The 14,261-nt window shown below is 50.9% G+C and overlaps 1 protein-coding gene across 8 annotated transcripts in view; it reads left to right on the top strand.

The window, feature by feature from the left end:
• Positions 1–14,261, top strand: part of BOC (BOC cell adhesion associated, oncogene regulated) — a 57,780-nt gene that overhangs the window by 41,742 nt on the left and 1,777 nt on the right. The window contains exons 4-17 of one of the 8 annotated variants that reach the window (XM_086761339.1): positions 273–419; positions 1,137–1,280; positions 1,658–1,951; positions 2,484–2,756; positions 3,462–3,760; positions 6,670–6,829; positions 7,726–7,836; positions 9,056–9,262; positions 10,087–10,268; positions 11,406–11,511; positions 11,703–11,825; positions 12,484–12,705; positions 13,129–13,355; positions 13,901–13,980. In XM_086761339.1, coding sequence (XP_086617465.1) covers positions 273–419; positions 1,137–1,280; positions 1,658–1,951; positions 2,484–2,756; positions 3,462–3,760; positions 6,670–6,829; positions 7,726–7,836; positions 9,056–9,262; positions 10,087–10,268; positions 11,406–11,511; positions 11,703–11,825; positions 12,484–12,705; positions 13,129–13,355; positions 13,901–13,980 — 2,575 coding nt within the window. Of the gene's footprint in view, positions 1–272; positions 420–1,136; positions 1,281–1,657; positions 1,952–2,483; positions 2,757–3,461; positions 3,854–6,666; positions 6,836–7,725; positions 7,837–9,055; positions 9,263–10,086; positions 10,269–11,405; positions 11,512–11,702; positions 11,826–12,483; positions 12,706–13,128; positions 13,356–13,900; positions 13,981–14,261 lie in introns of all 8 variants that reach the window. The other 7 variants (XM_086761320.1, XM_086761329.1, XM_086761311.1 and 4 more) reach the window with 7 other exon arrangements.

Here is a 14,261-nt window from a genome sequence, read left to right as displayed (position 1 = left end):
CACTCTCAGGCCAGGATTTTTCGCACCCACTTTCTTAGCTGTGGAGCAGGCGGTTTCTCCAGGAGCTGTGTTTTAAGTTATCCATTTTGTAGGGAGGAGGAGGAGAAAAAAATAAAGCTCTGAAACCAGGCCAGCTTCCCCAGCTTCTGGGGACAAAGCAGTCCTCTGCCGGCACCACGGTGAAATAGCCCCTGGTCTGCAGGGAGAGGGTGAGCTGACACTGAGATGCTGAGCCAGCCACTGAGATGCCCTGTCATTTGCGCTCTCCGCAGATCTCAAAGATTTCAAGTTTGATGGCCAGCACGTGATCGAGGTGGATGAAGGGAACACGGCTGTGATCGCCTGTGATCTACCCGAAAGTCACCCCAAGGCTCAGGTCCGCTACAGCGTAAAGCAGGAGTGGCTAGAGGCTTCCCGAGGTGAGTGCCACAGGGATTTGTCCCACTGGTTCTCCTCCCAGGACTCTGGGTTTTACTCTTCCCTACCAGCAGTAGCTTTCTCTGCCTCCTCGTTGTGCCTTTGCTCCCAGCCTGAGCACAGGTTAGTTTAGGGTCCCTGCCAGGTCTCCGTGATGTCCCTGCTGCCTGGGACTGGGAAGCCAGGTGTAACACCAGCTTGCTGTAAGGCAGAAGGAAGTAGAATTAGGTAATGCACAACGTCACTCTTCAGTGGGTGTTTCCATGTGTCTGTGAAGCATTCTTAAAGCCCAGCCTGGGTAAAGACGACTGAATTTGGGGAAATTTTAAAAATTTGCTTCTGAATTTTGCAACTTCACTCCTGCTGCTGCTTGTACCTATGACAAGCTAGCTTCACCTGAGGCTCTATTCCTTCCACCATTGCATCATTGCTCCCACTGATATTTTGAACCAAAAAGGATCACTTCAGTGCTGTCAGTGTTACTGCATTGTTTTTTCCCTTCCTACTTATAGAATCATAGAATGGTTAGGGTTGGAAGGGACCTTCAAAGGTCATCTAGTCCAACCCCCCTGCAAGGAGCAGGGACATCCCCAACTAGATCAGGTTGCTCAGAGCCTCATACTTGTCCACTTTTTCTTCAGGGCACTTGCATGTCTTCCAGGAGGTTGAGTGACAGCATGTTTTGTCACCATGTACCACCTCCTCTTCTCTCTTTACAGACAATTACCTTATCATGCCATCTGGGAACCTTCAGATTGTCAATGCCAGCCAAGAGGATGAGGGGACTTATAAATGCGCTGCCTACAACCCCGTGACACAGGAGGTGAAAACCTCGGTCTCCAGTGAGAGGCTCCGTGTGAGACGTAAGCCGCTCTCCCTTCACTGCATTTCTCCATAGTGCTTCCAGCCTTGGGAGCACGTATCAATGCTATTGCAGCTAGTTTTCTCTGTGAAACAACATTATCAGTTGCTGGGAAAACTCCTTTCTGGCAGCAGAAGGCCCCAAGGTCTACCTCTGGGTTATGTGTGTGCAACCCTGGGATTGCCATACCTCCTCAGGATTTGTTCTTTGTGATGGGGGAGCAAAGGCCCTTAGCCCTTCAGCAAGACGACTTGCTGCGTGCATGCATCCCTCTTGTCCTGCCTTGCCATTTATCTACCCCAGCCTGCACTTTGCACAGGGTGCTTTTTCACCGGCCGCCTTTCTTCCCACCCACCTCCTTCCTCCTCTCCTCATCAGGCTCCACAGCAGAGGCAGCCCGGATAATCTACCCCCCTGAAGCTCAGACCATCATTGTCACCAAGGGCCAAAGCCTCATCCTGGAGTGTGTGGCCAGTGGAATCCCTCCACCACGGGTCACCTGGGCCAAAGATGGCTCCAGCGTCTCTGCATACAACAAGACGCGCTTCCTGCTCAGCAACCTTCTGATTGACCCCACAAGTGAGGAAGACTCGGGAACCTACAGCTGCACGGCTGACAATGGGGTTGGGGAGACTGGAGCCGCATTCATCTTCTACAATGTGCAGGTGTTCGGTGAGTGCTGCTGTAGGCTGTGTTTCAGGAAGGGTTTGGACTTTCTCCACTGCTTTCGGAGGAACTTACTAGTGTTGCTGTATGCTTTCTCTCCCAGGACAAGCCGCAGTGTAAGGCAAACCCCTGCTTGTGATTCCAGATTCTAGGATATGAGATGCAACCTTCCCCTTCTCACAGGCGTTAGGGAGGCTAAGCCTATGTTTTATTGGATTGCATTTCATCCAGGTGCGATGTGTTGTTTTGGCACAAGCACAGTCTTTTCAGAGTAGCATTTCAGCTCAGAAAAATGGCTTCTGTCATCTGAGAGGGACAGATGGCCTTGGGCTACTCTCCTTGCAGTTCATGTGGATACTGAAGGGGAGGCACAATAAAGTGGACCCCTGTGGGCCCCTACGAAGGGAGTGGGACTTGGAGGTGGGGTAATGATCCATCACTCTGCCCTCATCCCTGCCAGAGAGGAAAGGGCAAAGCCACGACTGTGCCATGTTCCCTGCCAAGTGGCACTCAGCAGCCCTGTTTTTTCTCTGCACAGAGCCGCCGGAGGTCACCATGGAGCTGTCCCAGCAGATCATTCCCTGGGGCCAAAGCGCCAAGTTCACCTGCGAGGTGCGAGGGAACCCCCAGCCCTCCGTCATGTGGCTGCGCAACGCCGTCCCTCTCTCTGCCAGCCACCGGCTCCGGCTCTCCCGCAGGGCACTGCGGCTGGTTAGCGTGGGGCCCGAGGATGATGGCATATACCAATGCATGGCAGAGAATGAGGTTGGCAGCGCGCAAGCCATGGTGCAACTGAGGACAGCCCGGCCAGGTAAGTCCCTGTCTCCAAACTTGTGACCATTCAATCCCAGAGCCTTGCACAGAGGACTGGGGGAGCAAGGAGAATGAAGTTGGTGTGCAACCATCCTGCTTGTGTTTGAGCTGCCTTGCTCTTCCCTCCCTTTTAACTTACACTTTGAGTCTTTTTTTGACTGGGATCTCCATATATCCCTGTAGGAACAGATAGTGGCGGTTTTGCTTCTAAGCGCAGTGCCCATGTGCATGTAGTTGAGCTATCCCTACATGAGAGGCGTAGGACATCTGGGTGGAGTGCCTTACCCCATGGCTTGCTCAGCTCTGCCTCTGAGCTTGCACTGAGCAAGAGTGTAAACACTGGTGTGGGTGGATTCACCTGGGGTAAAAGAGGTATCACCTCATTCCCTGGACTCTGCTGAACTTACCCAGGATAAGAGGGGCTTCAGAGAGGGAGGAAGCCCCAAGTAGCCGAGGCCTGTTGTCGAGAGGCCCCAGTGAGGTGTGTTAGGTTTATAGCAGGAGAAGGAGGGATTGTCACCAACACCTTTTAGAGTGGCTCAGCAGGCAGCACAGCAGCTGGGGCCTGATACCTCGAAAGTAAGTACCTGTGCTGCAGTGGGTGTATAGTGCCAGTCTTCTGCGAGGTTCAAGGGGCTCATAGCTCTGCCTTCACTGCAGACTGGCATGGACATTTACACTGCCTCAACACCTTCTGTTTCAGGAGCTACGCTCAACCCTGGGCGAGATGTCCAGCTGGGCTCTGCTCAGCCACCAACACCACCCTCCAGGGACAGTGCCTTGAAGCTGCCCCTGGATAAAGTTGGACTGCCAAAGCCTGGGACGACCCCACTGGCAGCATCTCCACAGTGTTCAGCCAACAGGGAGTTGGTGTCTCCAGCTGAGGCCCCCATCATCCTCAGTTCTCCCCGGACATCCAAGACGGACAGCTACGATCTGGTGTGGAGACCCCGGCCTGACAGCAGAGCCCCCATCCTCTATTATGTGGTGAAGCATCGCAAGGTATCGCTGTTCCGTCCTGCTCCCATCTTTCCTCTGCGCCATTCCACAGGCGGGCTGGTGGCCTCACTGCACGTTTTCACACCTCATGAGCAGGTGCGTTGGGGCAGGGGCACCCATCGCTCACTGGTGGTGCTGGTTGGTGGGACCTCCTCAGCTGCAGCCTAAGCCTGTCATGAGTACACCTCAGCAATAGGAGGTTTGCCAGGCTGTCAAAGAAGGGTCCATAGTGGTGTCTGTCTGCCTAAGTACACAGAGGGTGTATGCACCCACATGTATTTCCAGTCTGAAGAGCTTCCACTTCCAGTTCCCAGTTGTGTGCTTACACAAGTAGGAAGTCCTGAGGGCAGATTGTGCAGTGACTTGCGCTGTAACAGTTTAACAAACCGGTCCCTTTAACTTTAGTTCCTGCCTGCAGATTGAGTGCTTTGAATCCCTGAGGCCATTTGAGTCTAGAGAGTACTTACCTCGGCATCGTGGCTGGGAATATTTTCTTTGCTCATCACAGCAAAAATTAATTCTTGTCTTGTCATAAGCCATGGGGAAACCTCTGCCTTGAAAGGTTTGGGCTGCAGGACACAGAGCAGCAGCCTCTCTCTGCTGGACGTATCTGCCCTGCTCAGCAGCACTGAAGCACCCACGCTCAATGGCTGTGATGGGCCAGCAGAGAGCTGTCATAGCCATACTAAATCCTCTGGGAAGGTCCTCAACCATCAGTTTTACTCTGGAAGCTGAAAGGCAGTGCACTGTTGAACATGTCTCTTGGCTGGTGGCACAGCATGAGCACACGGTGCACTGCCAAGCCCTGCTTGAGCCCAGGGGCTCCTGCCCTTTGCAGTCCTTCTCAGCACCAGGGGCAGAGTGCAGGCAGAGCTGTAACCCAGTGATTTTTTTAAGTAGTGAAGCATTGTTGAGATAAAAATTCTACTTTTGAGGTGTAGAGCATCTCTTCCCGTTTTGCTGGGGACAAGTGGGGAAAAAAGGGCTTGAATTTATGTATTTGCTGCTTGAATTTCCTTTGGGTAGACAGGGAGTTGCAGTAGAGAGGCAGTTTTGCTTTGGGGTTTGAGTACATTCCAGGTCTGGCATATTTTGGATTCCCAACCACTGCAAGGCACCGTTTTCAATTATATGTGAATATATGTATCTGTTTTTCTGGAATTGTTTGATTTTGTGAAAATATAGTGTAACAGGAGGCTGTTATAATCCCTACACATCCTTGATTTCTTTCTAAACAAAACTTAAGCTGAGGGTTTCAGCTAACCATCTCTTTAAAAAGCTTTTTAAAACAAAGGCAGAAGATGCCAACACAAGAACACAATAGGGCAAGCTTAAATAAAAGTCGAAAGATGCCAAAAGCCTCACCAGACTATTGGCTCTGGTTGTCTGCCAAGAAGAGCTTTGTCCCCCAATGGTGTATCATGTAACTACCAATTCTGCGTGTGATCTTAACTTGCAGGCTGGAGTTTGTCCATATTTTATTTGTTTTTCAGCGCTTCACCTGGAAGGGGCTGTAGGGCAGTGGAGGTCACCGTGGGTCACTGCAGTTTGCAGTAATATGTTTTCAGTGTAGTCCAAATTCTCAGCTGGAGACTCTTTTCTTGGGATGCTTAAGGATTGTGTGGAAAGGAATTAGTCCCAATAACCCTTAAACTTGTTTAGAAAGAGTCTCTTTCTATCAGAGGTTAGGATCAAGTTATATAAAGATCTGATTTTGACATCTCTGACTGGAAAAGCATGTGTGCGCAGAGGGAAGGAATCAATTCAGCAACAAAAGAAAAGGCTCTTTGTGTGAAAGATGGCTATAAGGAAAGTAAAACTTACTGACAGGAGACTTACATTTATACAGGGGAAGAGTCTGCTGCTCCTTTGGAAAGTATTTGCAGATATCTCTTTTTCCCTGCTATTACACTGCCTTTAAAATCTCAGCAGCTTGCAAGCAGTGAGATGCCACACCGCTGTTATCTTTGTTTCTTAAGAATTTCTCTTTTTCTTCCCTGGATATTAGCAGTCTTTAGGGCTCCCCTCCCTGGCCTCACAACTCCACGGGCTTGGGAATAAAAATAAAACGAGGCAGGCGTTAATCAGTCAGTGTCAAATGCTTGGAGAAGATGAATGATACGGCAGTCTTGGCATTTCCGTTTTGTTGCATTGCCTGCATTGCTAATGCTCCTTTCGGCACCGGGTCACTTCAGTGTCCTGCCTATTTGCCTGCAAAAATATTATCGTTGCAGCTGGGGAGAAAGAAGAAGGTCCCACCTTCACTACCCCTCTGCATGGGCCATCGGGGCATCACCAAAACAAAAAGAACTATGTTTCCAAGCCTTTCTGGGGGCCATGGCCCTAAACAGTCTCTTCCCTGCAGAAACCTGTGCTCAAACGTTATGGTTCCTCATTTCGGCCAGAAAGTGCCAGCAGTGAGGCTAGATAAAACCATCATCATTTGGATTTAGGTCCAGATGACCAAAGTGGTGTCCGTGTACCTCATCCCATGCAAATGGCCAGCATCTAAATGAGCAGTTCAGCAGCTGGGCTGCAGGAGAGATTTGGCTCCTAAAGCAGCTCAAGCCTCTGGCTAATGCTGCCTTTTGTGGGTATGCCAGCTCCAGAGCTTTACATGCATGAAGGGGCAGTGGTATCAGAGGAGACCAGCAGACAGAATGGGGCTGAGTGAAGCTCTGGGGTCAAGAAAACACCCTGGTGCTTGGTCACTTGTCCTGCTTATACCTGAATCCTTCAGCTTTGCAAAATCAGCCTGGAAATGTCTCTCTCCTTTGCAGGCAGGGAACTCCTCTGGGCAGGAAGGGTAGCCCTAGTTGATACATAACCTGTCATGAAAGTTTCTGAGCTTGGTGCAAGCAAGAAGCCCAGCTTGGCTGAGCTTTGCAATGCCTGTGTTGGTCTCTCAGCAGGTCACCAACACCTCGGACAGCTGGGCAGTGAGGGATGTCCCAGCCTCGCAGCATCGCCTGACCCTCACCAGGCTAGACCCCGGGAGTCTCTATGAGGTGGAGATGGCCGCTCACAACTGTGCCGGCGAGGGACAGACAGCCATGGTGACCTTCCGGACTGGTAAAGGTCAAACCTTTCCTTGGGTCTTTTGCTCTGAGTCAGGGGAGGGCCCCTCTGAGACGTCCCACCCCAGCCCTGAGGCACAGGCACCAGCCTTAGGACAAAGGGGCTGTTTCTGCTCTGGAAACCCATCTGTCCTCAGCTTAGAGGCACTGTCAGAAGGGAAACTGGAGGATGAGATTGAAATAGGATGGGAAAAATCAGGTCTTCCCCCTCTGCCTGCTTCGGAGTTAAGTCCCTTCCTCCCTTGATGTCTCTGTTGGACACCTGCAGAATTGTAGAAAGTAGGTCTGGCGATTATGTCAAAAGGTCATTTAATCCATCCTCTGCCTGGAGACAGGATCAGCCTGTGGAGGCTTCCCAACAGGTGTTTGTCTCATCTGTCCTTAAAAACTTGCCCTGCACTAAAGGAAACTCCAAGCCTTCCCACACAGTCTGCTTGGTGCCGAGCTGTCTTTACCACTAAAACAATGTTCCAGATGTCTACACTAAGTCCCCCTGTCCCCTGGCTGCCTTTCCTGTCTCCAGCAGGTGTGGGGAATGGCATTCCCTTTGTAGCAACCTTCCCCATGGTGGTGGGGTTGCTCACTTCTCCCCTCAGGCCCCCATCTTGCGCTAATCACTACTTTTTCAGGCAGAAATCTAGCAACATTTCAAGAAAACCAATTAAAAGTTTTAGAAAATTAAATATGAGGGGAACCTATTAACAGTTTAACAAACCTGCCCCTTTGGCTTTAATTCCTGCCTGCAGATTGAGTGCTTTGAACCCCTGGGGCCATTTGAGTCCAGAGAGTACTTACCTTGGCTTCGTGGCTGGGAATATTTGCTCATCACAGCAAAAATTAACTCTGAGCCGCGTCTCCATGTCACTGATGCCACCTCTCCCTTCTGCACAGGCCGGCGCCCAAAACCTGAGATTGTTGCCAGCAAAGAGCAGCAAATCCAGAGGGAAGACCCAGGCACAAGCACTCAGAGCAGTAACCACTCCGACAACAGCCGTCTATCCCGTAAGGGCCCCCTCGAACTGGGCAAGGAGGGAGGGCGAGGGGTGCTGGATCTCTTGTGGGTGGCAGTGGTCAGGCTGTGCTGGGGTTGAAGTCTCCACTGGATAAAGCAAGACTGTGCAAAGCTCCTGATGAGGAGGGGTCCTTCTTGGACACCTCTGCTACTGCACTTGGCAGGCAGTCTGTCTTAGGAGAGCAGGCTGATCCCACTGCCTGTCCTCACCGCTAATGCAAGGGCTTGTCAGAAATTCCCTGTTTCCTGGTGAGTTTCTCATGGCAGGTTCAGAAAGCTCTGCCGTGCAGTCTGCAAATGTGCGGTGCACAGGGCACAGGACCAACAAGGTGCCGTGCATCAGTGGTTGCTGGAGGAATGTAAGGGAGAAAGGGGAACCAAGTCCCTGCAGGTCCTGGCATCCTCCTTTCTCTCCTCCCGGCTGAACCCCGACAAGGGGTGGTTAGTACCCATTCTAGGGGTGGAGAGTGCTCTATTTGGGTATTTTGCTGCACTGGAGAAACATCTGTTCCTTACTGGTTAATCCAATTTATTATTTCCCACCTTGTGTCTGCCATTACTATTATTCACCAGTGCCCTTATCCTTTCTGTGAAATTCTCTCCTTCAATTCTTATCCTTTCTATGAAGTCCCCTCCTTCAGTCCCCCACACTCATTCATGTGTTGTCTTTTCTTTCATCTCCACAGCTCCGATCATCTCTTCCCCTCTCATCTTTTGTTTTCCTATCAAATTACATTTCTACAGTTCAGAAGTTTTCCCTATTTCCTATTTAGCTGGTTCTTCTCGATCTCTCCTGTTCTCATCTCAGACACTCATCTGTCCTCAGTGTCAATCTCCCCCTGCGCTCTGCTTCCACATCAGCCAGGCCGTTTGCTTTATCTCCAGCCTTACATCCACACTTCTTGCTGCTCTTCCTCTCATGATGGGTGTACGCACCCTCAAGCCTTGTCTCTTCCTACTTGAGTTGGGAGAGGAAAAGGAGTAAGATGCAAGCAGGAGGAAGAGATGTTTGCAGGGCACAGACTGAAAGGAGTGAGGATTTGGGGCATACCAGCTCTAATGAAGAAACAAAGAAGGGAACATTCAGGACTTAAGGAGCATGTGGGTGGGTGCAATGCAGGTATTGTGTCACCCACATACCTCCAAGTTACAGGATCCTCCAGACAGGGTGAGGGGAAGGTGTTTCATGTCCTTCTGTGCCCCTTGCAGCTCCAGAGGCACCGGACCGTCCAACCATCTCCATGGCATCAGAGACGTCTGTGTACGTGACCTGGATCCCCCGTGGGAATGGTGGGTTCCCCATCCAGTCTTTCCGTGTGGAATATAAGAAACTGAAGAAGTTGGGAGACTGGGTCCTGGCCACCAGTGACATTCCTCCCTCTCGCCTCTCCGTGGAAATCCCAGGCCTGGAGAAAGGTAGGCAGGTGTTCTCCTCCCTGCTTCCTGGAGGTCTGTAGGAAAGCTGTGCCGTCCCTGTAGGATGGTTAGCCATCTGTCACGTCATGCTTAGCCCTGGCATGTGCAAGCAAAACATGCCTTCCCAGCTCCAGCCTGGGATGCATGGGGAAAAGCTGCAGATGCTTCTCCGATTTCTCCAGCTGCAAAGACCAGCATAGATTTGACCTCCCTTAGGGAGGCTTGCGCATGCTTTTCTCTGTTACAGGATATAGTTACTAAAGGCATTTGGTTTTGCCATTTACTAGACAGGACAGAACTTTCCTTAGCCACAGGCAAGACAGATGGACACACAATTCCCATTGCACTTCACATGAGAAAGCACAGCATTACTGAGCTGGACAGCTTAAAAGGGCAACGTATCTACCCCAACTTAAACACCAGTAAAACAATGTTTGGATAAAAATTATTTAGGCTTCAAGCTTATTAGTGATGTTTATCTAATTAATTCCCATGTAGTAGAGGAAGGACACCTTCCCATACCTGCTTTCAGGTCAGGACGTCCTTCCAGGCATCTCTGAATCCACCCATACACCTTCCAGAACTGCTACCTGACCTCTACGCCATGCAGACAGGAATTGGAGAAGGCAGATAAAAGCAGGCTCCATCTAGCACATGGCTGAAATCTGGTCATTCAGTGTTTGTACTTTGATCATAACTTCTCTGTAGGCTCTCTGCCTTCTGGAGATTATTTAGCTCCTCTCCACAGTCAGGCCTGTGCTGACAGTAGAAGTCAGAGAAGACTCCAGTCTCTACAACTCCTTTATTTTCCAATTTTCCCGTAGGCATATCCTATAAATTCCGTGTCCGGGCACTGAACATCCTGGGCGAGAGCGAGCCCAGTGCAGCATCTCGGCCGTATATGGTGTCTGGGTACAGCAACCGAGTCTACGAGCGCCCTGTGGCCGGGCCATACATCACCTTCACAGATGCCATCAATGAGACCACCATCATGCTGAAGTGGATGGTAAGGTTTGTAGGGGCGGAGATCTCTGAATGTGCAGGAAGCAGGTGTGCGGGTGCTACTTGCCCACCTTACACATCTTCCAAGTTACCACACTGGAGCCTGTCACCAGCACAAATGGATCTGGGATCTAATAGCTCCCTCCAGCAAAGGAGGACTGAGCCTGGGTCACATAGAAGGGAGGGAAGTCAGAGAGCCTAGGAAACCCTTTTTGTCTGAATCCAGCACTGTACACATGAGGCATTTCAGCCAATAACCTCAAGGTCTTGACCATTTTGTTCAACAAACACAGTTCAACAACACACCGGACAGCTGCTTGCTATCCTTGCCAAATTCCTGGAGTCCATTAGCACCTCTGTCTGTCCCAGTAGTTTCCAGAAGATAGGTCCTTTGCTCTCACTTGCTGGGTAGCAGTCCTAAGCGCTGATAACCATTTACAGCAGTCCACCCCAGAGGATTTTTAGGAGTGGGCAGGATCTTTTGGATCACAAGCCCAGATCCAAGTATTTCCAACAGCTTAGAGCTTATTCAGGGGGATGGATCACTGCCTTCTCTTCTAGCTGCTTCTAGCCAGAAATTGCTAAAGGGCAGGATGGGCACTGCCGTTCATTTAAACACAAACAGTAGCTGGTAAAATACTGGGTGAAAGGCAGCAAGAACACATGGAGCTGGGACAGTACTGCCCTGGGTGGGAGAGAAACAGAGCTGTTTTCAGAAACACAAGACTCCTGCAGTCACCAGTTCATGGCAAGATGCAGTTTGTCTGCAAGCCATGAGCCTACTGGAGGCAAGGTGAAGGTGTGCTTGTCCTTGCTCAGCTGAGTCACTGGTGTTTAGGATTGTTTTCTCTGAAGCATTGACTGTGGCTGCTGAGAGGGAGCAGAGAACTGGATGTTTGGGGTGACAGGACCAGACTCATGGCTTATCTGTTACCTGAGGGAAGCAGAGTGTGGGAGTATAAAATAGCACTGAGCTCTTGGAAGGAAGCCCTTACTGTGCAAACCAGTGGCAACACAAGGAAGATCCCTTTGCTGGTTCTTCCTCCTGTCCCATCCCATTTATCCCCACTGCGCCACACCTAGTACAATATGGAGCACTGACATCTCTGCTAATTTCTGCTCTCCCTCCCATTCTCTGCAGTACATCCCAGCCAGCAACAACAACACTCCCATCCATGGTTTTTACATCTACTACCGCCCCACTGACAGTGACAATGACAGCGACTACAAGAAGGACGTGGTGGAAGGTAGGAGATGTTAAGAGACTGGTCCCAGCTGCTGGTTCCTCCTGGAAGCGTACACAGCCAGAAGGGGAACCCTGTGCACAAAAGGCAGCGGCTGCTGTCCAGGCCTGCTTCACCTAGCACTGCTGCGGAGCTGGGCCAGCTGCCTGTTCCTTGAGGAAGCTAACGGCACTGTGTGCTTGTTCCCTTCTCAGGAGATCGATACTGGCACTCCATCAGCCACCTGCAGCCAGAGACCTCCTATGACATTAAGATGCAATGCTTCAACGAGGGTGGCGAAAGCGAGTTCAGCAACGTGATGATCTGTGAAACCAAAGGTAACTAGCTTCACCAGGCACCTGCCTGCAGCTGCCAGAGCAGAGCAAAGCAGGTACCATCCCTGCCTGACGGTGCGTTATCCGAGCTCAGGCAAGGTGATGGAGGCAGCACTGGGGAGAAGAGGGGCACAGGTTTGTTGATGCTTTTGACCAATATGTGTATGTACCTATAGCAGTACTCACAGACCCCTTGGGCAAAGTCCATCACCGCTTCCCTCAGTAGTAGTTACCTTTTGCTTTCCTTAGTATCACATAGACGGTGACTGGAACCAGAAGGGCTAACTTTCCCTTTCTGTGCCAAACTCCTGTGTTTGGTTATAAGCGGGTCCCATATTGCCTTCCAAGCAGCTGCGCTGTCATGATAGGAACAGCATCAAGCCCAGATGTGTGTTTTGGAGAAGCTGTTTGCCTTTTTCCTTTTGCTTTAGCAGCCCAAGTGCACGGCAGATCTGTAAGCCAAGCACAGAGGACTTGTCTGTACTGCAATAGGCATCAGCCTGGGAAACCTTCTGTCATCCAGGAGCACTTCTTTAAAGCTGCTGTAGAAGTCTGTCCACTCCACAGCAGCATAGACATCCCTGGAGCAGGCTGCTATTCCACCTGACATGTCTATGTCTAATGCGTTCTCTCTCTCTCTCTCTCTCTCTTCACTTTGCAGCTCGGAAGTCTCTTGGTCTGCCAGGTCGTCTTCCGCCCTCCACAGTGGCCCCCCAGCACCATCCCCCACTCAGCGGTGGCCACAGTGGCCTGGGGACAGGAGCCATGGTGGCCCGTTCCAGCGACTTGCCATACTTGATCGTAGGCGTTGTGCTAGGCTCTATCGTGCTCCTCATTGTGGCTTTCATCCCCTTCTGCCTTTGGAGAGCCTGGTCCAAGCAGAGTAAGGGTTTTTTTTTCTTGAGGGCTGATTTACAAGATGTGCTCTGTCCTGTGGGTTAGATCTGACCCTGGGTGTACTTGGGTGAAACACCCAAAATGTGAGGACTGCACATTCTGGGAAGCAGAGAGGGGGTGGGCAGAGGGCAAGCCTCAGATATCCTGTGGAACCCCGTAAAGACAAAGGCCACTGATTGTCTCTTGTCCCACTTACCTTGTGGAGGAGGAACTTTAAGACTAGAACAGCAGGAAAGGGGCACTCCCTTTGCCTTCGTGTAGGGCCCCTTTCCACCATTTGTCTCCAAGGGCGCTTTGGGTGCCAAAATAGCTGGCTGATAGGACACCTAGCGCTATCCCTGCTGAGCTTCGAGAATCTCAACTTCACCTCTAATTTTGACCTCAGACTTCCTTTTTCTTCCCTCTGCAGAGCAAACCATTGACATGGGCTTCCCAGGAGCTGGGCTGCTGGTATCGTCCTGCCAGTACACCATGGTGCCTCTGAGGGGCATCTCTGCTCCTTGTGCCAATGGACACCCCTATGTTAATGGGCAACCCTACGCTAACAGGGCCCATCTGAATGGCATCTGCCCCTCTGCGGGAGTGGGGTATGCAAGCACCAAGCCCCGAGATTACAGTCCAGATGAAGTGCCACAGGTATGTCTACAACTGCGGTTAAAAAGTTGGTTTGACATGAGTCAGAGGCCCAGGGTTGCAGTGAAAGGGCTTCTCCCAACATGGCTGGCACCCTTTGCAGCCAGTAAAAGTCGCAAGACTGGCTTCTTAAGAGATTTCCCCTTTGCAGTGGAGTCTGAACATGGGAGGAACAGGAAGGTCTCCAGTGAGCAGTGAGCCAAAGGCTGCTCTTATGGGAACGGTTCCTGTTTCTCCTGAGCAAAGCTCACAGGGACTGACAATGTTGAGGACTCCATGTGTAAACAGTAACACAGGCAAGTCAGTGCCACAGCTGAGACTATAAATTGGTTATCATCCCCCGCTGATTCAGCAGTAAGTGTGAAGTGAGTTTTTCAGTGCTCAGTTCCACTGTCCTCTGTAGCCAAAGAAACAGTTTCAGCTTTCTCTGCCTTCTGTCTTAAGAGCTTCACCAGTCTGCCCTACAGCTCTAGCGCCCAGATCAGCCCCTGCGTCTTAATGCTGCCATGTGGCGTTGCTCTGCTGAGAATCCCTCTCTGTCCTTCCAGTCACACGAGGAGACCAATGCCTTGCTGCAGGCAAGAGTGCTGCAAAACGGGAATGCCCAGCAAGACCACCAGCCCTCCAGGTTAGTCCTGGCTTGTGGACGAGGAGAGTGGAGCAATCCTGTGGGACCCACAAGACTACGTGCTCACAAAAGCCTTGCCCTCACCATGCTCCCATCTGTCCCAGTTCACATGGGAAAAAAATCCATGCTCCAGCACTAGGCCTTCTTGGTCTAAATTCTCTTTGTACAACTCATTCCTCTTATGGTCTAAGGAAGGGATAATTTAATTGTAGAGATGGCCAAGATCTACCTTCCCCTGCCCACTTTTTCTCCCCCTGCTCCTAAGTGGGAGACTGAAAAGT

This window comes from Chlamydotis macqueenii, chromosome 1 (genome assembly GCF_036417535.1).
Source record: "Chlamydotis macqueenii isolate bChlMac1 chromosome 1, bChlMac1.mat, whole genome shotgun sequence".
In the NCBI taxonomy this organism is placed as follows: domain Eukaryota; kingdom Metazoa; phylum Chordata; class Aves; order Otidiformes; family Otididae; genus Chlamydotis; species Chlamydotis macqueenii.
Note: the sequence above shows the minus strand (reverse complement) of the source record. Positions and strands in the feature narration are given on the sequence as shown.